Consider the following 24,312-nt stretch of genomic DNA (forward strand, 5'->3'; position numbering starts at 1 on the left):
CCCTTAGAGCCGGTCCCTTTCGCCAGGAGCGAGAAGAGGCTGAGGCTGGGAGAGGAGCAAATTGCAGGGGAAGGTAGAGATTGTGGCAAACTTTCTAGCTGCTTCTGCGTGCTGCTGCCTCACTGGTGGGAGTGTCTGCCCGTAAGGAACTGCAGAGCCCAAACCCAGGAGCCCTGAGGCTCCAAAAACGACTCCAGCCGCCTTTGGAGGACGATCTGCCAGCAGTGCAAGATTTTCTATATACGGCTGAGTAGGTAAGTTGGGAGCGGCATAGGTGGCTTGAGAGCGTGGCGTACCACAGGTGCCGGCTTGGAGACCCTCTTTCACAGGAGACCTGCAGCTGTCAGCCGGATAGACTCTGGGAGGAGCAGTCCCACGCTTGTGGGCTCCCGTTTCTAGCGGCCCCTCTAGCTTGGGAGGGCACCTGCTGTTTTGATTTCTCTTGCCAACGTGGAACTTACCTAGTTTGAAAGTAAAATTCTATGGTTTTGGTGTGGGCAGTTGTGTACATACCTCTTAGAGCAGTACCACATACCTGGCTGCTCAGGAGGGAACTTCAAAACGGGGGATTTCAGCTCAGGAAGGTAAAGTATTATTATAAGGTTGTTGTAAAGGTCTTTTGTTGTAGGTTTGGGGTTTTTTTTCCTTATTGTATGTCTGCTCTGTTCAAGCCACTCTTAAACTTCCTGGACTGCTGCTAAACTAAACTTTTGACTTAGTGGCAGGTTGCATTTCTTTTAATGTTGTGTGGTTTCTGGCGTAAGTTTATCTTTAAATTCTTGTGAAAAGTAGTTGATCCATAGTCTTCTGGCAAAGTAATAAAACTAAGATACAATGTAGAATATCTTTTGTTCAGTTTAGTCCATTTCTAAACATTTTATTTTGTTTCATTTGAACACGTAGGAAATCAAACATCTGTCCTCAAACCACTTGACAGCTTTTAATTTATGCACAGTTAATTATACAAGTGAATGGTTCCGTAGAAGCAGTAGCATAAACTGAGCAGGTGCATGGTTCTTCATCTGAGACACCAGGCCTTACAGGAGTTTTGGCAGGCTTCACTTTAAACCACATTTATTAAATGCTTTGTCCAAAATCAATTTGCTTTTTTAAATTATATTTAATGCAATTACTTAGATGTATTATTATTTGACAAGGCAGGTTTTTTGAGGCTCTGTAGCCTAAATATTTTCTCGCTGTGAAACTAATAACTGTTATTCCTTATTTTGCCCTAACTTAAATAATCTAGAGCTTAATTTACTAGAAAGATCAATGTGCTTGCTTCCATATTTCTTTCCTTTTAGGTTGCTAGTTCAAAATCAGACAGAGATTATCACATTCTACTGAAAAACATATGCTTGTCTCTGTCCTTCACAAAAATATTCCAGTGTACCCTGGATCATTTGTTAGTCTTAGAGAGCACTGGACAAATCAAGTGGTGATCGGGGAAATTTTAGGTGAAAATCTAGGGGGACAACAATAGTAAGGTGATAAAGGCCCCTAATGAAGTAGATTTCTGTGCTGTCCTTGAAGTGAACTTACACAATGGAGAAATGACAACTTGAAGAGAGCAAAGATAGATTATTTTTAAGTCACCAGTTGGTAATCTCAATCTAGAATGCTTTTACTTAGATTATTTTTTTTAAGTCACCAGTTGGTAATCTCAATATAGAATGCTTTTACTCCTGCATTTTAAATATTGAGCCATGGATGGCATGTTGATAAGCATCTCCTTTTCTGCATTGTAAAAGTGTGCTGTAGTTGTACTACTGTAAGACAGAAATTAATTCAGAACTGAATGTTTCAAGTAGACATCAGAAGTGTTATATCAGGGATACTGTATAGTGAAAAACTGAAGATTTCCTTATCAATGCAAAAAACTCAGCCCACACACATACTTCCGTGTCTCTGGAAGAGCTGAATAAGAGACTTAATCTTAGGTATTTTTAATTCTAAAGCCTGGAGTTATTTATTTACAGTGTATGAGTATAGCATGTTAATGGTATGAAGACTGAAAAGTAGTGGATTGATTTTTAAGGATTAACAAAATAAATATTGAAACAAGTGATGGATTTAAAAAATAAGTAACCTTTTTAAAGGAGCAGAAAATGTAGAAGAAGGTTTTTGAAGAAATGGCTCATTACTCTTAAATCTCCTGGAACAGAAGTGGTCTTTGAAGATAGAGGTATTTGTAATAAAATGGCATGTCTTTTCTGTTTGGATTTTTTTTTTCCCTAATTTTGGTGGGCTGTTGGCCCTACACTAGTTTTTGATGCTGTTTGTGGACAATACAGATGCTGTGACATATTATTTAGTATGGCTGTGGTATTGCACTGGTCTGCACAGATGCTGCGAAGATTAATGTAACACTAGGTCCACTGTCTTCAGAGATCTCTCCCTGCTGGGAGAATTGTTTGTACCATGGACACCACTGTCCCCAAAGATGCTGTGCACACTAAGAATGCCAGGCATCCAGGCACCACTGTCCCAGCAGATGCTGAAGACCTTAAGAGCTGCTAATGGGAAAGTTTTATGTAACACAGAGAGCTCTGTGTTATGTTTCTAACAGAAAGTCTATTCTGGACATTTCTTAACTCTCCTGAAAGCCAGCTGTTCTAGTGAGGCTCCAGGACATTGGTAACCACAAGCATCTCCTGTGTGAGGGTGCTTGCTAAAGTTCACACTAACAGCCACCACTGTTTCTCTTCCCCAGAACAGATCTTGTGGGGATATGGGTGATAAAGAGAACGAAGTACTTCTTACCAATATAACTGGTTTTGGAAGTCTGTGGCTGTTGCTAGGAATTTTAATAAGACTAAAATATGAAGTAAAAGTAACTCAGCTTTAGGGAAACATGGTACTTACCCTCTAGCTAACATACATGCAGTATCTGTAAAATAAGGGTACTACTGTGCTTTGAGATCATGCTTGTGGTTGCTGAGTAAAACTTTCTGCTTACTGTCTGTCAGGTGGATCCTGCTTGCAATCTGATGGCATTTAAAAATGTTAGAGTCGAGTCTGTTGTATAGAAGAAACAGTTTGTCAGTGTCTGGGGCTGTTGAGGTGATCATTGCAAATAGAATGGTTCTTAATGAAACAGTGTTTAGGTTTAGATCATCAGAGAAAATAATGAGCATTGTTAATCAGGAGACCTTCACTGCCTTCATTCTGACAAGAGAATTTTATAGCAAAAAAGCATATATTACTTATGTTTTTCATAAAAAAATAGTTTCTCCAATATGTAACTCCAGAATGGCAGAATGTCCTGTTTATTTGTAGGTACCTGAACAAAAAAATCAGATGTCACTTACTCTCCCCAATTGACAGAGGTTAACTTTCAACTGCCATGTATAAATTTTAAGAACATTTCACTTATTATTGATAAAATTTGTATACAAAAATGAAGTTGCTGATATTAGATCTGTGAGGGTTCTGAAGTCAGATCTTGACAGTCACACATTGCAATGTCTTGCTGTTCCTAGCTTTTCTCCTGGCTTTTAGAGTTCATCTCTTTCTTCTCTGTTCTGTAGTCTTTTGTTCCTTTTTCTTCATAGTGATTTCCTCAGGCTGAATCTCACTAGGATCCTGTGGCATGCAGTAAGCTTTGCACTAAACTCTGCAGTGTTGTTGTTGTGTCTGTGGTTACTGATGCAAATTAGGATTAGGGTTGTTCACCTGTTCTTCCTCGGGGAAATGCTGAGCCTCTTGGGCACAGCACTGAATGTTTTCAAAAGTTGCATCATCTTAATTTGGTTGATTTAAGCTGAACTGGTACAGAGCATTTAGGAATATGGCTAATTTTAAGAATGGCTAAATTTAAAATAAATTCCCCCTGGATTATTTTTGATTTAGAAGGAATCTGAAATCTTAAATTAATTAAGAGAGTTGGATTCAGTTTTTCAGATAAGATGTAAGCATATCATGGCTGAAACTGGGAAGGAAGTTTAAAGTACAAATAATGATTAACTGTATCTTCAGTTACAGTAAGGTTACTTTGATGGTGAGATTGATACCACAAAAGGAATCAACGGAAGTGAGCAATAAACCCCAGGAAGCTCCCTATATTTAAGGTATTTTTTCTAACCCCCCATCTGGGAATTACAAACTGCCTGCAGCAGTTTATGATCACAGGTTTTCAAGGGTCCCCAGGCAATTGATGATGTTCTTTGTGAAACGTTTCAGAGACAGGTTTACATGTTAGTTGTCATAAACCAGTATAGCCCCTGTAGAGTTCTATAACCTCCCTGCCTTTGGGAAAGGCCTTTTTGCCTGGAATGCCTGTTGCTGTCTTAGGCCTGTGTCAGTCTTGCTGCTACTGTAAGCTTAAATATTCAGAGTGAAGTTTTAAGTACTAATATGGACTAAATACATATAAATAAAAAAGCCCAATATTAGTACATTTGTCTAAATGAGTATATTATTTCTGTCTTTATGCAAGTTCTGATAGCAAGGTGTCACTAAGAGCTATCGAAACTAACAAATTTGTGTCTGTAGTGTCTTAGAGAAGGATGGGTTTTTTGTTTTGCTTGATCATACATCCATGATCATAGTTCATGCCTCTAATAATAGAACTTGAATTTGATTGGGTTTTTTTTTGGTTGGTTGGTTTTGATTGTGTGTGTTTTGGGGTTTTTTTAAAATCTAAGTTAACTATAAAATAAACGGGAGTCTTTAATCCTGCCAGAGTGCAGAAATCTGTCCAGCCTCTAAGAACAAGCCTATTGGATCTTGTAAGATCTAAGCACAAGGTAATGTCTTCCATTTCTTGAAGTATTATTGGAAGTATTTTTGCATATGCTACCTCCCTAAAAGAATCTTTAATATAACTCTTGTGTCTGTAAAAGTCCTTTATTAAGAAGTCACCTGCTCTCACTACTTGGTTATTTTTTTATGTTGAAATGTTTGCATTTTCTAATCTTTCTCTTTTTAGAGTGTGTATTCTGCTTAGCCTCCTAAGATCTTAAACTGTTGTGTGATGAATGCTGAAAGACTTCTCACAGTTAGTTTCAGCCATGTGAAAGGTACATAACAGTGACAAAATGTTTACTTATGCACACACCCAAGTTCCTGCTTATGTTCACTCTAGTGCTGGCCAGTTGAGCAGAGCAGAGCTAAGTAAGGAGAGAGGGTCTCCAGACTTTTTTTTATCCAGTTTCAGCTGTGTTATGCTTATGTCCTGTCCAAGAAACTGAATTCAACTCTATATGCTTCATTTAATATTCCAGACTACTGCTAAATCAGAAATAATGAGGCAGTCTCCTTATTTAGGTGACATAATTTGCTGGAGAGAAGCAGCAGTAGAGAAGGTCATGCCTCATAGTCATTAATTCTGTCTTTCATCTGGAGGGCATGATATAATCCTGTATCTTGTTGATAGTTATAGTATGCTTCCACAGTAATTACGGTTTATTTGATTATTTTTTAAATTTCTTTTTTTACTTCCCCACATCAGCCTTGTGAATGGGAAGCTGCCCTTGCTGTCTGTAGATGCTTTATGCCTAATAGTGCTTCCCATGTCTTGGTTTGAGACTGAACACTGTATTGGAGCAAAGTGTTCCCATCACTGCAGTTGCTTAAAAGGACATCTTAAAAGCTGTAATGCTGTGTTACTGTCTTAACAGTGCTAAAACAACACTTAATGTAGAATTCTTTTTCATCTTCTGACAGTTATTCTGGTTCAAATTTATGTACTACAGTTTCAGAAAAAAAATCAAAAGCATTTAAACTGAAATTCTGAAAGCCCTGTTTTGTTTTGGTGAGTTTTTTTTTCTGTAAAACTGAGAGATATTAATTCTTATGACTCTCATTTGGATTAGTCCATTGATGCTGGTTTTTTTTCTGGTAACATAACTTTTTCAGGAGTGTATAGAAACTGGATATGTTGGGGCTTAAAAAGTTAACTCATGTTACTTTTAGTTCCTGTTTATTAGGAGCCTGACAGAAGCTTGTGGTTTTTCCTGTTTTCATAATACTGTACTAATCTGTAAGGATGCCAGGTATGAGTTCCTTACAATGCCAGTCTGAGAACCATGAGCTTGTCTTCATTTGATTTTACTCAGATTTTATATGTTAGAGTGTCACTTGACAAGAGTTCATTCTTGTCTTCTGGCATACCATCTTGGTCTTTTAGAGGCCAAAATTTGGCTCTAATTTGTAAGTAAAAAAGTTTAGTACACTTGCTTAAGCTGTGTTACTGAAATGCAGGTGCTGTTTTTCACAGAATTGTTTGCAAGTTACTTTGAAAGCATGTCTATCCTTTGCATGCAGCTATAGGGAATGATCTTGAAATTTTTGGGAAAAAAAATCAGCTCCACTTGATGTGGAAAATGTGCCAGAAAGCTAAAGCTAGTCCTCCAAAGTGAAACTCTGTTTATTTCCATTCTGTGAGAAAGCACGTTGGCTGAAGTTGTTTGAATCCTATTATTGGCTATTAAGAGTGCTCATGCACTAACATAGGAAAACAACACTCCAGTGTTTTTGTTTTCCTAGAAAAATTTTTTAACTTTCATGGTGGATTTGAATCTTGTGAGGAAGGGCTGTGGCATCCTGTTTGGCACTGAAGCAAGAAGTATTAAGAGCATTGTTCCTTCCAAGGTGCCACAGTGAACTTAGAAGTTAAATTGGGAGTTAATATTAAGGCAACTTATTGAAGAGTTTAGTGTTATGAGTTTGAACTTCTGTCCACTACAGTGATTGTATCCTGAGTTTCAGATTATTCACAATTAATCTTTTTAGTGATAACTATGACTTGGAAACTGAATACTACACATGCTGCACAGCTGAATGGCAAGTGCTTTCCAATGAGAAAGGTTTTCTTGTTGGCCTTTGTTTTGTGTTCTGCAGTAACCATAGTCATTGGCTTCCTCCATGCAGGTCTTAAAAAATGGCTCAGCTATTTCCATGTGTGCAAACAAGCATAAGTGTTAAGATAAGTAACATTTCTTCATTCTTCTGTTTGGAACAAACTGTGTAATGTAGGGTGGAATAATGTGTCTCTCTCTGGTAAAGTCAGTGACTTGTACTGACTTTTAAAGGTTAAGATGGATGAAATAAATCTCAGCTGACCATCAACATTGCAAGACATAATACCTCAAATAGCAAAGCTTAAGTTGTTAGGCTAAATAAGTATACTTCTTGCTCTTGAAGTATTTTTCTTTGAGGTGAAGTGCTTGGGGTTTTTTAAAGTGTAATTTTACACATTGCAGGCAGCTTATGCCTTTTTGTGTGCATTACTCCTAGTCACTAGACAATCTGAACTAGGTAAGGTGCATGGCTTAGTTTTACTGTGCAGAATGTTCCCATAAAGTTTCTTGTTTGGTTTTTTTTCCTTAATTTGTAGTAAGATGAAGTTTATATTAAAAGTCTTAAACATCATAGAGGTTGACTAAACTCTTTACCTCTTCTATATTTGAAGAGCTCAGAACTGAATGACAGAATTTAAAATGGGATACTATTCCCCTTCCAAGGCCTGGAGGGCAGAGGAGAGGGTAGGAAGGCGGAAGCTCTCTGTTCTTCTATTCTGCAGCCAGGGCAAACACTAGAACCATGTTCTCCTACCTTACTGTAACTCTTTTGACTGTGCACACATATGTGCTTTCTTCCTATTCTCCCTCGGCATCCCATGGTGGTAGAATCAGGAGCAAAGCTTTTAGCTCTGCAAGCCTTTCTAGAACATGTGACAGAGGCAACACAGTTAAGTCAGAATTTGACTGTAATGTGTGTAACATGCAGATAAAGTTCATTCTTATCAAAGTCTCTATTGCGGTTACAAGGACAGCTGCAGGAAGAATATTGTACTTTGGCTTCCATAATTTGCTTGAAGAACCATTATCTTGATTCATCTTCCATAACACTATTATGAAGATGCTTCTGATTTTAATGGTTTGTATTGCTCAGAAGGTTTTAGACTGATGTTACATAGCTTATAATTTGGTCATGCATTGTTGAGAATGTAGCATGAAAAATGTCCTGGTGTTTATGGTGATATTCTATAGTGTTTCCAATTAGATTCAGAGAAAAAGACTTTCTCCTTTCATCCAAAGGCTTATAAACTGCAGGATGGTGTTTTTAGTGTTGTGTATTTGTCATAGTGTATGACTGGAGAAAAAGACAAATCTTAGTGGACAGAAAATGTATTGCTATTTAGGATGATGTTTTTGTCTTGTCACTATTACGACTGTTTTATAACACTGTTTGCACACCTCTCATCAACTCTTTTCATGAGTCCCGTTCGTCTAGGAGAGTTCAGAGGTCTGAGAGGAGCTTTGTGTCTGTTTACCTCTTAGCCAGGCAGCACCCACCCAGTGATTGCCCATGAGATAAGCTTGCAGATAACCAAGCTGTAAGTCAGATTTTCATGCTGATACGTGTCAAAGAACAGGCAGCTTTTTACCTAAGTTACAGCTCTAGGAGCCTGTGCTGTGTGTGAGCCCCTTGTCTTGTGATTTTCTGTCTCCTGTATATGTTAAGAAAGTGGTTTGTGTAGTTAGACTGAATAGTACCTGTTCCAATTGGTGTTTGTTGGAAGCTTTTGTTTGCTTGTTGCTTTGCGTTTGTTTTTTCAATTGCCTGCTGTGAAGTCTGCACATTAGCTCAAATGTTGAGGGTTAGTGGCAAGCCACTTCTTCCTGCAAGTGTCTCAGTATGTGTTTGTGAATATTCAGTGTTCTGGTGTCTGAATATGCTTAAGGAATTTTACTGCAAGTTTTTATCCTGGACAATTCAGGTGATTGCCCTGACTGCCTCCCTGTGGAATAAGAGATCAGTTTGTGCTCTTGCCCCATAGAAACACAACTGAACAAGTGTCAGTTCTGTCTAAAATTGTTTTATAAATATTACTGTCAGACATGAGGAAGCTTTGGGAAGCCATGAACTTTCTCTGAACAATCCTTTTTAGATTTAAATCCAACTCATGCTGTTGGATTTAAACTTCAATACTTAACTTGTTTGAGTGTGTTCTCTCCCAGGACTATAGGGAAATGTGGGCTATGCAGATGGCTTAATTCTAGAGATGTGGCACTTCTTTTCTGCATCAGACCCACACATCTGAGTATTCTATACTTAGGGCAGCTCACAATGTGCTTTATGTGAAAAGGCAATTTGATTTGTTCAGACTTATTTTTTGGGCTGATTTGTTTACAGTCTTTGCTGGACTGTAACACTGCTGTGTTTAAAACCTGTTTCTTTTCTGTTCTTTGTCTTGCATGAGATATGGCGCTCATCTGGAAGGTTTCAGGGAGGAATAATATACCTACTGTAGGGCATAGATTCTCTTCTGAAGATCTGTGAAATTCTGACTCAATTTTTGTCTTGTGCTAGAACAGCATTTTGCATTCCTTGTGTTAAAAGACTCTTTTGAAACGGGGTTTTTTAAACTTTTTTAGTGTTAAAGTACTAGGAAGGAGAGAAAATGGATCTGCTCTGGGATTTCAGACTGATTTCTTCTGTTCTTTACCAATAAAACTTACCAATGCATGGGTAACCTGTGATCCACTGTTGTTTATACAGGTGTGCAATATGGATAACTGCGCTTCATGTGGTTCAATAAAATTAACATTGACCTGTCATATAAGTTAAACATGCATGGCCTAGACTGTTTGCATGAGCTTAACTAATTAGTTCTGCTGCACTGGCAGTGGAACAGCTTAACATGGGCTGGAATATGCTAGTATCCCAGCCTGACTTCTGCTTCCAAATAAATAAAATGTCTTCCTGGGTGGCAGCTTTTATGGCAAGTCCTGAACCATCCCCATCTTTGTATGTTGTCTTGAAAAAGCAGTGTTAAGAAATTCCATGAGCTGGGATTGGTATGGAATGTTTCTGGCCATCTTGGTCTGCCCCAGCTGTCGTTAACATCTTAGCACGCCTCTTGAGTTATGGTTGTAACCTAATATAATGTGGAATTTTGATTTCTTCCTAATTGGCTTGCATGAGTCTAGAAGGCTGTTGCCTTTGCTCTGCGGACCTGTAATTGCTCCTGTGGGGGTGTGTGTTGTTATACAATGTCTGTCATGCAGGGTGTGGCATTCACCTGTTTAATATTGCCATGTGCAAGTTTTGTGCTTCAATTGTGCACCTTTGAGATGGTGAAGTTACCCAGCTTTTAAAGTAGTGCTCAAGTGCAGCTGATGTGGGGACCTTCTAGGTTAAGTCCCTGTGAGACTTCCCTTTGTTCCCTTTGCTGTGTGTCTAGAATAGATTTGAATTTAGGGTGTTCTTGGTGCCACTGATACTTGGATGTGCCCTCCTCCTCCTGGCAAGATGATACTCCCCCAGAGGAGAGTAGTTGACAGCAAAGACACCTGCAGTGGCTTTAGCTGCAAAGTGCAGGAGCAGTTCCTGCAACAGCTGATGTTAGAGGCTGTGCTGTGCAAGCCCTTGTCCTGGCCTGCATAGCCAGGTCAGTACCTTAAAAATGGCCTGGCTTGCTGTAGTGCTCTGTTAATGAAAGCTCCTGAAATCCAAGCCACTGTTGGGTCTTGAATTCAAGCTATGCTCTCGACAACAGTTTTCTCAGATTATGCCCATTTGTCCTAAATTTAGAAGGCTGCTTATAAAGCCAGAATGTGATCTGTCCTTGCTGATAGATGCAGATCTTTTGACATATTTGGTATTTTTGAGGAAAACTTATGCAGGAACACAGCAGAAATAGCAGTATGTAATAAGATAGTGTTCTCCTGCATGGAAAAAGACAGTTGGTAGACCAGAATAATTATTTTTACTGTGCCCTAATTTTGCCAAGTTCTTCATTCTCTTCTTTAAAACTGCTTGGCACTATTTCCAGTTGAACACTTAGTTCTGTCCTTAGACTTTTGCAACTGATCACGTGGTATTAGTTGATTCACCACTTATTTACTGTACACCATGGCTACTTAGCACACATTCACACCACTGGTCTCAGGGAGTCTAGAGATGAGACTGACTTTGTCCCAAACAGTTTTGTCAGCTGCAGTTCTGACTGAGGAACAGTTTATAGAATCTTTGGCCCTCCATGTTTCAGATAGTCTACATGGCACATCTTTGGCCTCCCTTCTTCTTCCCAAATCACTCTGTATCTAGGTGTCTGCTGGACATTGGGATAAGAATGCCATAAAATGCTTTTTGGATAATTTCTATAGAATACTTTCTATTTTAAAGTAAGCTTTAGGGCCTCACATAGAAATGTGACCAAAAATAAGGATGTATGTTTGTAAATCACTTTTTTCAAATATCCTTCTTGAAACATCTTTTTTGATGACTCATTCTTTACTTCTGCCCTAAAATTTTTCATGGACAGTAAGACAAAGATCAGAAGTGGTCCTGGTTTCCAGCCTGTGGGTTTTTTTTCCTGTGGAAATAATCTCTTGACTCAAAATTTTAAGTTACAGTAATGTTACTTAAATGAAGAAATGGAAAATAATGTTCAGTGCAGCACATTGTGCTGCTGGTATGAATGCCATTTAGCAGGCAGTTTGATTGGCCAGCTTGTATTTCCACTTCACATTCAGCCTTGACCGATTTGAGTGATCATTTGCTTGCCTATGCTTCCAAAGAGAACAGGTTCAGTGATGACCAGATGCCTTCCTTGAGTACAGCACATAGTTGAAGGTGTGGAAGCTGCTACTTGAGGTACATGATGATACAGTGCAATATACATCATCCTCTGTAGATTGAGAGTCACCTCAGTACCTTCACACCAGGTTTTACCAACTGGTAGGATAAGATCAATGTAATTTCAGTCATTAATTTAATTTGTTCCTTTTTAGTTATGCTGTGTGTGCATGATGTGCAAGATGTAGGTGTTACAAAGCAGTTGTGTGATGTTACAATGAAAGACTCTAATGATAGCTTTTTAGGAGCAATGATGACTTTTCAGCTGAAGATGCTATTCAGCTGTTTTCTTGCAGAAATAGTTTTAATCTTATATTTTAATAAGTGGGAATTTGAACATCACCAACTTCCTCATTTCAGTCCTTTCCAAGTTGGTTCTTTTTAAAAGCTCTTAAAAAGCAAAAAGAATTCTCAAACTATTAGGCAAGAAGGGGAAGACAAGTAAATGAAAGTTCTGATGTGAATGGTGAAAACCTTTATGCTGAGTCTCATGAGCTGCTTGGCATGAAGGAATTTCGTTATTGCCCTGGTGTTCAATGCAGGGTTGTTCTTCCCAAAGGCTGCAGTTCAACAGGGAATAATGAAGAGAGGTTGGAATCATTTTGGAGATGTTTAGTTAGGTTCTTAAATAGTAGCTCTGTGAGGGGCAGTAAAAACACATTAAAAGGATTCTTGGCCTCTTTTTATGATCTCTAGGGTGGGGCTGAAATGGAGATAGCAAAATATATGAGAAGGGTATTACAGAAAGGTTTTAGATTATAGTTATTATTTTCCATTGCTGCCCCACTGTTAACATCCTCTCAGAAAATTTATTCAACAATGATATCCTGTATTGTGGGGAGATAGGATAATCACTTCTCCTGCCTGGCAAGCTAAGGAAATGAGTGTTCTGTTCATCAGTCTGTGGCAGAAACAAAAATGAAGAAGGAAGTGTTGAAGTGTGTAGTACTTAAGTGTTTAGTATTCAAAGTTAAACACTGTCTTTTCTTAATTAAATAATATAAAAAGGAAATATTTTTCTTGCCAGCATAATGTGGAAAGTATTTTCTTCTATTAATAGAAAGCTTTGAGCTAATGGAATACTTGTTGAAGTTTAAAGAAAACCATGGCACTGCATTGGAAGCTTAGGCTCTGATGCCTTTTTTAACTGTATAGTGCTTCAAGTTGGTGCATAGAACTTCAGTGAGAAACCCAGTTACCTATGGAAAGCTTAATATAATTTTGGTTATTGCAAACTGGAAGCTTGGAGAGTATATTATGAAAGGGTCCTTTGCTGCTTTTCTAATCCCCTAAGTAAACATGTCTGGATTGTTCTTGGTAATTGCTGAAATTTGTCAGTACTCTTGACTTGGCGTTAGAATTAAATTTACCAGGTTTTAGTTCTGAAAGTGTGTCCACAGAAGCTGGGGGGGGGCGGGGGGCAGTGTTGGCAGGGTACTGTTAAGGAAGCATGTAGTGTATGAGCTAGATGTAGATTTGGATGTCTGAGCCTGTAAACAAACAGCTTGAATGAGGGATCTGTGTATTCCCATCTCTGGTTGACAGGGGTTGCTGATTGTGATGCACAAGCCTTAGGCTGCTTGGTGGTAGGCGTGGCAAGAAGGCAAAGGGGAAGACCAAAATAGGAACTACATCATGTTTCTTGGTGAGTTTTAGTCACTCTGTTTACTGTGAGCATCATCCCTCTTAACTAATACTCATAAAGTTTTCCAGGCAACTACATCAACAGAGTTGAGCAAGCTGAAAACTGTTCTTAGGGAGAAGAGAGGGTAAGCGAGTCATTGATTCCTTTCTGACCGATTTTAACAGCGTGCATTGTGCTAGTCTTCTGTTGTTGGCACAGAGGGTAAAACATTGGTCAGAATGCCATCAGACAAGGGTGTGTGTGGGTGTGTAGATATGGGTGTTTCTGCTGCTTGAGTCTCTGAACATGGCAAGCGTTGCTGCTATGTACAGTGTCACAATTTGTCATGTGCCACATGAACTGAGGGATATATGAAACCAGCTTGTAGTATGATACTAATTAGTTTTTAGTTTTAAATATACCCCGTCCTAAGAACTCATGTGGGGTGAGGATTACAGTCCTATGCTTTGCAAGGACTGTTGTCTGTTTCAGGCTTTTAAAAAGGTGAGTTATGAGATAGAGGACTCCATGTACACCTCAGTGCTAAAAGCTTTTCCCTGGATTGTGCAACTTTTCCGTGTATTATTGCTGATATTGTAAAATGCTGTGCAGATTTAAGCAATTACTGTCCTCTCATTTTAAACTTCTAAGGAGGAGGGTTCTTGTTGCTGCAGAAAGTACACTAGAATGTTTTCAGAAATGTGACCTCTTACTTGCATGTGGGAAAGGCTGTGGATGTTGTCTGTTTGGACTTCAGCAGGGCCTCTGGCACTGTCTCCCACAGCACACTCCTGGAAAAGCTGCCGCCCCTGGCTTGGACAGAAGTCTCTTTGCTGGTTCAAAACTGGCTGGATGGCCAGGCCAGAGAGTGGTGCTGCATCCAGCTGGGGGCCTGTCACCAGTGGTGTTCCTCAGGGGTCTGTGCTGGGGCCAGCTCTGTTCAATATTTTTATCGATGGCATGGATGTGGGGATTGAGTCTTTCATTAGTAAATTTGGGGCTGACACTAAGCTGGGAGTGTGTGTCGATCTGTTGGAAGGTAGGAGGGCTCTGCAGAGAGACCTGGAAAGTTGGATGGATGGGTGGAATCCAGTGGGATGAAGTTTAACATGTCCAAGTGCCGAGTCCTGCATTTTGGCCACAATAACCCCCTGCAGCATTACAGGCTGGGGATGGTGTGGCTGGACAGTGCCGGGCAGAAAGGGACCTGGGGGTGCTGGTTGGCAGCCAGCCGGACATGAGCCAGCAGAGTGCCCTGGTGGCCAGGGAGGCCAAGGGCATCCTGGGCTGTGTCAGGGATAGTGTGGCCAGCAGGAGCAGGGAGGTCACTCTTCCCCTGTGCTGGGCACTGGTGAGGCCGCACCTCGAGTGCTGTGTCCGGTTCTGGCCCCTCAGTTTGGGAAGGACTTTGAGATGCTGGAGCGTGTCCAGAGGAGGCAACGAGGCTGGAGAGGGGCTTGGAGCACAGACCCTGTGAGGAACGACTGAGGGAGCTGGGGGTGTTCAGCCTGGAGAAAAGGAGACTCGGAGGTGACCTTGTCACTCTGCAGCTCCCTGAGAGGTGGCTGTATCAGGTGGGGTTGGTCTCTTTCTCCAGGCAGCGCTGACAGAACGAGAGGACACAGCCTTAAGCTGTGCCAAGGGAAATACAGGTTGGATATTAGGAGAAAGTTTTCACAGAAAGAGTGATAAAGTACTGGAGTGGTCTGCTTGGGGAAGTGGTGGAGTCACCATCCCTGCATGTGTTTAACAAGAGACTGGATGTGGCATTCAGTGCCATGGTTTAGTTGAGGTTTTAGGGCATGGGATGATCTTGAAGGTGTGATTCTGTGATTTTTGGAAGTAGCATATAGGGGAAAAATTTGTCAGGCAACATCTTCTTAATAATGACTCAAATATTTTTAGGGTATATCACAGATCAATTTACTGTTATGTAACTTCCTTTTCTAGCTGCCTGATTGCTGATAAGCTGTCACACAGTCACTTTAAAGCACACATTAGTCATTGTGACTCCTCACTGCCCTGTACTGAAAGTGGTGACTAATTTGTGGGTCTGACTTTCCATTATGAAGTGCAACCTTTACCCTTGGTAACTAGGTGGAGGACTTCACAAAATAGTCTAAAACATTCCTGCCTCCTGTGCTGGGTCCCCCTTACCTCACAGCCAGTGTCTGCAACTTTTGAGTCAGCTAGGAAAGATTTGAGGCATTTGTTGTGCTGCTAGGCTCTTAACAAATCTTTAGACTTTGCTATCTCTTTGAGAAGAATCTTGCTTTGGATAGTGGCTCTTAAGCAGTGCCTGTGAAGCTCTAGCAGAATGAAAGAAGCCAGCCTGCGCATAAAAGCCTGATCCAGAGGCTTTTGGCACTCATTTTTGGCATTTTGTCTGATGAAACTGAGGTAGAACAGTGACTTCCATACTTTGTACAGTGTTTATAATAGGCTTTTGTAATTAATAGAAGAAGGTTACGAGCCAAACCTTTTTTTTTGCAATGTTACAAAATATGCAGTGGTAGAGGACCTTTTTGCCTTTATTCAAAAGCAGCTGATTCAGAGCTTAAATATCACTTCAGGTTAGCAGACCTGAAATAGTGCAGATCTGAAATACTGAAACAGTCTCATTTTAGAGAGTATGGGTTAAGCAGGAAGAAGACTTAGTCTTATTCTTCTGGTATAAAAAAGTTGTGAGGGAGTCTTTAGGCTTTAACGTTGGAGTAACGTTAATACTTCTTTCAGCTCTGTTGAAAAGGGATTTAGCAGTGTGTATTGACAGTGAAGGCAGACAACATCATTGTCCTGAGCTGTATTTAATAGGAACATAGTCATTATTTATAGGAAATCATTATTCCTCTCTGCTCAGTACTACTTGGCTGTCTAGAATACTGTGCATGGTTTTTGGTCCTTCACCCAGGCAAAACATGAGGTGGCAACAAGGCCAGCAGGGGGACCATGAGGGTGGTCAGGAGGCTGGAGCACAGGCCTGGGAGGGGAGGCTGGGGGAGCCTGGGTTGCTTCAGCCTGAAGAAGAGCAGTCTCAGAGGTACCTGACTGCAGCCCCCCCATACCTGCAAGGATGCCATCAGGAACATGGGGGCCAGGCTCTTCACAGCACTGGGGAGATACAAAGGCTGTAACTTCTAATAAGAAGTAGATAAAAAACCAGTAGACTTAACAATTAAAAAACAAGCAAAACAGCAAAAATAAGTCCAGCTTTCACTGTGAGAACAGCCATGCAGTGAAACAAGCTGCATGGAGAGGTTGTGCTTCTTTGTAGGCATGAAAAGTACAGCTGGATTGAAACCCTGAGTCACTGCTGATCCTGGCCAGAGGCCCAGGGACCTCCTGAGGTTTCTTCTAACCTGAGTGATTGTTTGTTCTGCTGGTTCTGCAGATGTATGACTGACCATTCTCAAAACACTTGTTTTAGGGAAGACTGTTAACCTGCAAATAAAACCAACTTTGTCATGTACATATGGTTTATTTCTAGAATGAGTTACAGTAGCACTAAAAGATAACAAGTATTGGACAGCTATTGTGATCTTGTTTCTCGAAAGACAAGGGTAATACTAATCACAAGGAAAATCTAGCCATGTCATGGTGTCACCTTTAAAGGACATCAGACTCTTAGTTACCAAATACAGTCCTTCGGACTCTGGGGACCAAACAGTTCAAGAGTTTAAAGATCCCTTCAAGCAGTTAAGGCAAACCTACTCAGTGGTGTTCAAAATTATAAAAGAGCTTAAAGATACTTTTTTTCCTTGCTTGTTCAGTTCCTGAGGACCGGTTGGATGGGGCTTTAAGGACTTGCTCTAGTGGAAGGTGTCCCTGCTCATAGCGGGAGAGTTGGAACTAGATGACCTTTAAGGTCATTTTCAACCCAAACCATTCTGTGGTGCTACAAAATGGGAGTTTTTTGGGTGCTTTTTGGGACATACTGTTTCAGAACCTGGCGCTGCTGTAGAACACACTGGATAATGAATTACTAGGAAAATGAAACCTAACATACTTGTTACTATTAAGAGGTATGAAGAAATAGAATTCTACAGGACTGGTAAACCTTGGTTTGTACAAATGGATAACTTGTAACTTTGAAGCTTTTTCTCCTCTCTTTAGTGTAGGGATTTAGTCCTTAAATATGTCTTCTGTTGGTATATTAGTAATCCTAAATGAGGGATTTACAATCCCCCTCTCAGGGTACAGGGAGTAACTGCTCTGTTTCTACTGCTGCAAATAACTGCATGTGATGTAAATAGTTAATTATTTTTTTAATAAAAAAGCTAACATTTCTGCAGGTGATAATGTGATGATAATGAACGGTACTTCTGTAATCCAGCTTTGTTTTACTTGCAATTCTTTAGCATCACAGCAGTTGTCTTCTGGACGTTTTGGGTGTTGTTGGGCTTGTTTTTTCTTCCTTCCAGCAGCCTGCATGCTGTGAGAGGTACATATAGCCTGGAGTAATGGATAGTGAGATCTGGAATGCTTTCAAAAATCAAAATTAAGGAGAAACCCCTAAAAGGAAGTTTTTATTCATTGCTGTGTAGATGACAGTGGTAACCTGGCTTTTTTTAGTTCTAGTTCCATAGGTAGTCCTAAAAATTTAACTGATCAAAATACAAGCTAGCAAAAAAATTGTCTGCCAGTAACTGTGTGACGCAGATAAGTTACTTCAAATTGTACTTTGTTTGCACACCCCTTTTCTTCGGTTACCAAATACAGCTGTATCAAATATTTGATTGATTACCAACCTTAACAAAAAGCTTTAAAATAGTACTATCAGAAGTCTTTTCCATTTTGTATATGAAAGTATAGCTTCTCTTAATGTCAGAATAGATCAGTCTCACAGTTTTGGATATTCTTGTTCAAGTAGTGTTTAAACAGCAGGTTAAGAACTGCTTATTTGAAAACCCTGTGCAAATTGTGACTATTCAGTCCTTCATAAATTATAGAAATTAAAATATTTTGAGAAATGTGCAAGTTCCAATTCTGGATGAGAAATAGTTTGGGAGCTAACTTTGTGTGAAAATGACCTTTAGATGAAAATTGGATGACTAACAAGCTAAATAAAACTCTGTTATTCTTAAGTTCTAGCATAAAGAGCCAAATGCAGACATGCTTTCTGGTGCTTGTCTCAAAGCTGTGCTCCCCATCAACTATTTTCTTCCAAATGACAGTCAAATGGAGATGCAGAGAGCTAAGGGCTGCTATTTGCATGGGAGCAGGTAGGAGCTCATGATAAAATATTAGGACACTTCCTCCTTTAGCATCTTGTTAATTCTAAAGATTTTCTTTGAAATATGTTGTTACTTGAGGCAGTTATGATTTTTGCTGTAAAGCTGCTGCTTAAGAAACTCTGCTTCTTGATAAGGTAACATTCATTTTTAGAAGGTATAGAAGCGGTTTCAAAAGGAAAACTTTCCTAAAACTTGGAGTTATCCTTTATAGGAATTTTATTTTTCTTTTTGGGTTACTTGGCCAGTTATTTGTGAGTTTGAGACTTCCCCAGCAGTTGCTCCCTATTTTAGAGCAATTTAGTATGCTTTTCAGACCTAGGTGTTGGCAGGATGGCCAGGTATAAGCATTGCTGCCTGGTTGCTGAAGGCCTTCTACTAGGCAGTTTGTGGGCATCTTCTGGTTTTGATATGGGGATGTTTTGGATTTGACAAAAAAATCAAATGGATATTTTATCGAAAGGATCATAAGGACAACGTGAAGCTAAAAGGAACCACTTTGGGTGGTGAATTATATGTGAATTTGGACCAGGAACTTGGCAGAAGAGCCTGCACACTTCTGGGGAGTTCCTTTTACAGCCAGTAGCAGAGGATGATTGGGCTGGTGGCGCTCTGTATCTGTCACTTCTCTGGCCAGTCAGATTGGCAGCAAGGGACTGAGAGACTTTTGTCTTTTTCATCAATAGAGTTGCTAATTTCTTTTAGAATATGGAAGAAAGAGATTGAAAAGGTACTATAAAGGGAAGCACTTGCCTTCTTACACATCACTCATCTGATGATATATAGCACCTTTAATTATCAATGTAAACAAACTTTTGGCTGCAGTATGCACTCTGCTTGAAATAATCTTGATGAGCCATCAGAAGTGGTAGATCAATATGCCTTACAATCCATTTAAAAGTACCAGGAAGGAACACAACTTTCTCCTGCAAGCTGTAGCTATAATTGTTTTGCTTAATAAGTTAATATGAGAACACGAGCACTACTTGACTTTTTAAGTTCTTATGTTATTGTTCATCTGTACTTCAGATACTCTTTGGTCTTTAAAGCTTGGATCACATTAAACATCTGAAAGTAAAATCTTTCACTTATGGCACTAGGCACTCTAGGTTAGGTATTTGTGGAGAACGGAAGGAAATAACTAAGGTAGCTTGCTCTCAGTTAATGCATAATTCTAATAATGTTTCAACTGCACAGGATGTAAAATTTGCCAGGTTTTGCTGAGTGCTGCCTCAGTGGCTGCTATATGTGACATAATGGTGAGAAGTGGGGTCTTGACTTAATAGATGAAATTTAGGTACATGTATTCCAAAACATAAGCAGTTGGGTTCAGTTTTTCTCTGCTGTCACTAATGTGTTCTGTCATATGCTTAACTTTAGTGGTAGACAGAAGGAATAGAAGTGTGTGTGTGTTAAGAAAAAGACTTGTGAAAGCTTAAATACTATTCTGGTGTAGTTTTGAGTAAGTCTGTTGCTTTTGTAGATGCTCTAAATAGGTATTTTTAGTTGTAGGAAGCATCAGAAGTTGTTGTCTGGCTGATCTTTTCTTGGAGATGGAGATAGAGATCACAATATGACTGCTAAGAGAGAGAAAAAGCATCAAAAATCACCACTTGTTTTCTTGGATGTCTGTTGTTTGTATGTGTTGTGTATGGATAGTTATACACTTGTTGATCAGGAATTTAGGGAAGGTCAACCAATGACAGTGGATTTCAGAAAATCTGCTAGGGCATAAATTTAGAAATGCTTCTCAGCTATTTCTGTCTTCAGTTTTATTTGTATGAACATCATATTTGGGATCTGAACTTCTACTTCTCTTTTTTCAGTGGTTGGAGAAGCAGCCAGGAAATCGGTGAGATTTAGGTGCTGACAATGTTAAATGTCTTCTCTGTTTGGTGGGATGAGGCTGGAAGGACCAAAACACCATCACTTGACTTTCCAGGCTCTTTTTGGTTTAGATTGTCCTGTAAGCAGGTGGCATGTTGTTAAGCAAGTCCTGTGGTGTATGGTTAGGGAGACTGGCAGCTCCAGCTGCCATCATGGTGAATTAATTGCACACAAAGCATGGCAAACTGGCAGCCTGCAGTTGGCATGCAGACACTTGAGGGGGTAGCAGTGCTGAACTTCTCTTGCAGGAACCACTAAAATAGGAAAGAATCACAATTTACTGGTAGATGGGGAGCAATTTGTACATGGTAATACTATTTTTGTAATAGGAACTGAACAGAGTAAGAAAAATAGGTACATCACAGCTATGGTAAGGGATTTCACAGAACTTGAGATGGGGAAATGGCCTTTATTTTTACTAGTGAGATGTCTGTTTGCTAGAGATGAACTTCATTCTTTGTTCCTTGTAGAAAAACTTGCTATAAAACGTGCACGTACCTGTTTAGGTTGCAAAACTTTTATGAATTAGCAAATGCAGCCTGAAATAAATCCTGAGTAATAATGACTTTCTATTTGTTCCTGTTTAAAAACCTTCTAAATAGATTTGTTTTTAAAGTAGCTAAAGGACAAACAAAGGTTCATTTGTCATCTGCTGTTTGTGTAGTGTACCATAACTAAGAATTGAATCCAGGGATATATTTCTCAGTTATCTGAAATTTCAGACATTTAGTGGATATTACAATGGCTATATAAATGCATTTTTGACTTGATGGAATACTCATTTAGATCTAATGAAATTTAATGGAGCTATCCATTGAGTAGATTTTCTAGATTAATCTAAATTAATTTATGCCCTACAAAATTGAATTCTATAGTACCCTAGTACCATTCTGGTTTTTTTTTCCCATCACCTGAACTGACAAGATTTGTCTGATCTATGTGGACAACCCATATTAAGATCTGTAGCAGCTGTGTGGTCAAAATCAGGATATTTTTTATGGAATATCTCTAAGCAGTAAAATTCAATGTTGCTGTGAATATGGAGCAAATTTGGATGTTGCTCCAAATACGAATTAATTCTGATAACTGATAAAGCAAGTGATGTCATGATCATTAAGGTCTGTGGGGCTTGTCCTTTTAAAAAAAATCCAAGACTAAGTTGTTACTAGTTCTTAAACTGATATGAGAGATTTATCAAGTAGGAGTTGGCTTGAATTATTTCAGTAATTTGCCTTTTGACTGTGTTTCTAAGTAGACTTGGATGGAATTGAAATACTTAAAGATGCCTGTTCTGAGAATATTTTGTTCACTGTCACATTACTAGTTATGAAGACTCTCAGTATCTGTTTTGGGTTTGGTTTTTTTTTTTTGCAGATTATTCAGCTCTAGAAGAAAGATTTGTCTTCACAAATTCCTTTGAAAGCACAATGGATGCATTTTAGAGTTCTACAGAAGTCATCTAGGAACAAGAACATTGGACTTTGAGGAATAACAGCGTTCAGAGAGCCCAGAAATTGGTCACTAATAAAGCCTCTTTGGCCATACAGCTTGGAAATGAATACCATTGAGACAGCAAAGCTTGAAGAGCACATGGAGGGTCAGCCAAATGAGACTTCTAATGGCTACTCACGACCTACTCTCTCAGTCAGTGAAGAGAACAAAAATGGCACTAGCAAACCAAAGGGCTTGTCTAATGGCTTGCGAAAAACAGCAAAGAAGTATCCTGATTACATCCAGATTGCTATGCCTGCTGAATCTAGGAACAAATTCCCTCTGGAATGGTGGAAAACAGGCATTGCATTTGTCTATGCTCTCTTCAACTTGATTTTAACAACTGTCATGATCACTGTGGTCCATGAGAGAGTACCTCCAAAGGAGCTAAGCCCTCCCTTGCCTGACAAATTTTTTGATTACATTGATCGTGTGAAATGGGCTTTTTCTGTATCAGAAATAAATGGAATGATACTACTTGGATTATGGATATTCCAGTGGTTGTTTCTTAGATACAAGTAAGTTAGCAATATTCTTTTTTCTCTGCTGTAGGTTTACATTGCTCATTTTGGGTAGAAGAAATCATAGAGGGAAATCCTTAACAATATTGTGGAATAGGGCTGGCCAGAAAATAACAAAGGGATAGCTTGTTTACAAAATGTTGTAGTGTGTCTATGCCAGATATGAAAATACAGGTTTTCTGATTATTGAATGTCTTTGAATTCTGAATTTCTGACACCTGTGTTGTACGAGTCAAGTTAATTCTAAGACTGGGCTTTTCAAAGTGTGTTTGCTGACCTGGGGATGTTTAAACTGTGGAAATCATGATGGTGTAAGAAAATATTATTCAAGTTTGAGGAAGAGCCCACTGTCCTCTTCAGCTAAATAGAAGTTTTCTCATGTGTCTTCCCTAAACTACATATATTTAAGTTGAGAATGGGGTTATAGTATGGGACTAAAAAGAAAATGCCATTGAGTTGAGGAAAACTGCCTGGCCACACCTGTAACTTAGACTGAGTCCATCTTAAATTGGTGAGAGTTTCACTCTATAAGGAGCTAACAAGACTGAAAGCTGAAGAGGGATGTTTTAATGCTTGATTCAGCAAAGTGTGTGGTGAAGAGCTGGGGTGAATCTGCTCTTTCATTCTAAGAATTCAGCTATCTAATATAGCTAAAGCTCCATAACTGTTGAATGTCCTGCATATAAACTTTGTACTCAATCTGTTTCCCCCCTTTCCTTACTTTCAGATCAATAGTGGGACGCAGGTTCTTTTTTATAATAGGAACTTTGTATCTGTACCGCTGTATTACCATGTACGTTACCACCTTACCTGTGCCTGGAATGCATTTTCAGTGTGCACCAAAGGTAAGAGTCTTTGCCTTTTGCTTCTTGCCTTAGTCTCTGCATCAGTCCTGATGGCTCCTTACATCAAATAGAAGATAATTTTTCAGGTATTACTAAATAACACAAATTACTTTCAGTTGATGTCTTCAGAAACATAGGTAGTGATAAACCAAAATTTGTGTGATAACAGAGCCTCAAATTGTTGATGGAGTTGGCTGCTCCCTTTCAGAACATCTTAGGTTGAAATAGTGCTGCTACTAAATCAGTCAACTTGCTTCTGAGGCTCAAGCTAATCTTAATACTGTAGCAATATTTTTTTCTTATATGGTGGGATACCCCAGGTCAACACTGTAATTCATAGCCTGATATGCAAGCTTTTGTTGCTGTATCCCTGTAAAACCCCACACTGTTATGTGCTTTGCCTAGTTTCTCACACTATTTGGTCAAGAGCTATTGCAATACCTGAACTCAGCTGCCTGTCTTGGTTTCCAACCTGCAGAATGTATAGGAATGTGACTTAAATTCAGCTGCATAAATGAACTGATACACACAGAAACATGGATGTACTAATAGTTTTACAAAAATATTTTAAGGATTTAATGATGCTGGAGTTAAATGTTGACATAAAGGAGTTGTTACTCCCACTTTAGGTTACTAATAAAAAGTTGTAGACTTAAAATTCCTTGGAACAAACTATTGTGTTAGCTGTACTGAAAAAATGTATTGCCAGTTTAGTGGGGGAATAAATTTGTCACCTCTTGTATAAGATTTCTAGTCTTGAGTTACAGCATCATGGCTGTTGTCTTGTACATTGAGACAACTTTGGGATATAGTGGATGAAATAATTCTCTTGCAAATCAGTGTCTTTTTGAAAATGCTTTATTTAACTGCCACTATTGTAAAGGTTTAATGGTTTTGTTCTAGCAGCTTGGGGAATGACTATGTGATAGACTGTATTGAAGAGTGAGAAGAGGTAATCAAAGCAAAGTGCAAATGTCTCTGCTGAAAGTGCATTTTGCTAGCATGAAACCAGGATTAGTTACTTGAACTCTGGAAAAAAGTTGCTGATCATTTTTCTGGATTATTTTAATATGTGAATAGTGTTCTGATTATGGAAAACAGTTATCTATTTTCTTGGGGTTTTT

General features: G+C 39.2%; 1 protein-coding gene across 1 annotated transcript in view; it reads left to right on the top strand.

The window, feature by feature from the left end:
* Positions 1 to 208: 208 nt before the first annotated feature.
* Positions 209 to 24,312, top strand: part of SGMS2 (sphingomyelin synthase 2) — a 30,359-nt gene continuing 6,255 nt past the window's right edge. The window contains exons 1-3 of the mRNA XM_054295642.1: positions 209 to 254; positions 21,706 to 22,340; positions 23,071 to 23,188. Coding sequence (XP_054151617.1) covers positions 21,886 to 22,340; positions 23,071 to 23,188 — 573 coding nt within the window. The 5' untranslated portion in view covers positions 209 to 254; positions 21,706 to 21,885. The remainder of the gene's footprint in view (positions 255 to 21,705; positions 22,341 to 23,070; positions 23,189 to 24,312) is intronic.

This window comes from Melozone crissalis, unplaced genomic scaffold (genome assembly GCF_028551555.1).
Source record: "Melozone crissalis strain CALT ecotype California unplaced genomic scaffold, PUWL_Pcris_2 ptg000006l_1, whole genome shotgun sequence".
In the NCBI taxonomy this organism is placed as follows: Eukaryota; Metazoa; Chordata; class Aves; order Passeriformes; family Passerellidae; genus Melozone; species Melozone crissalis.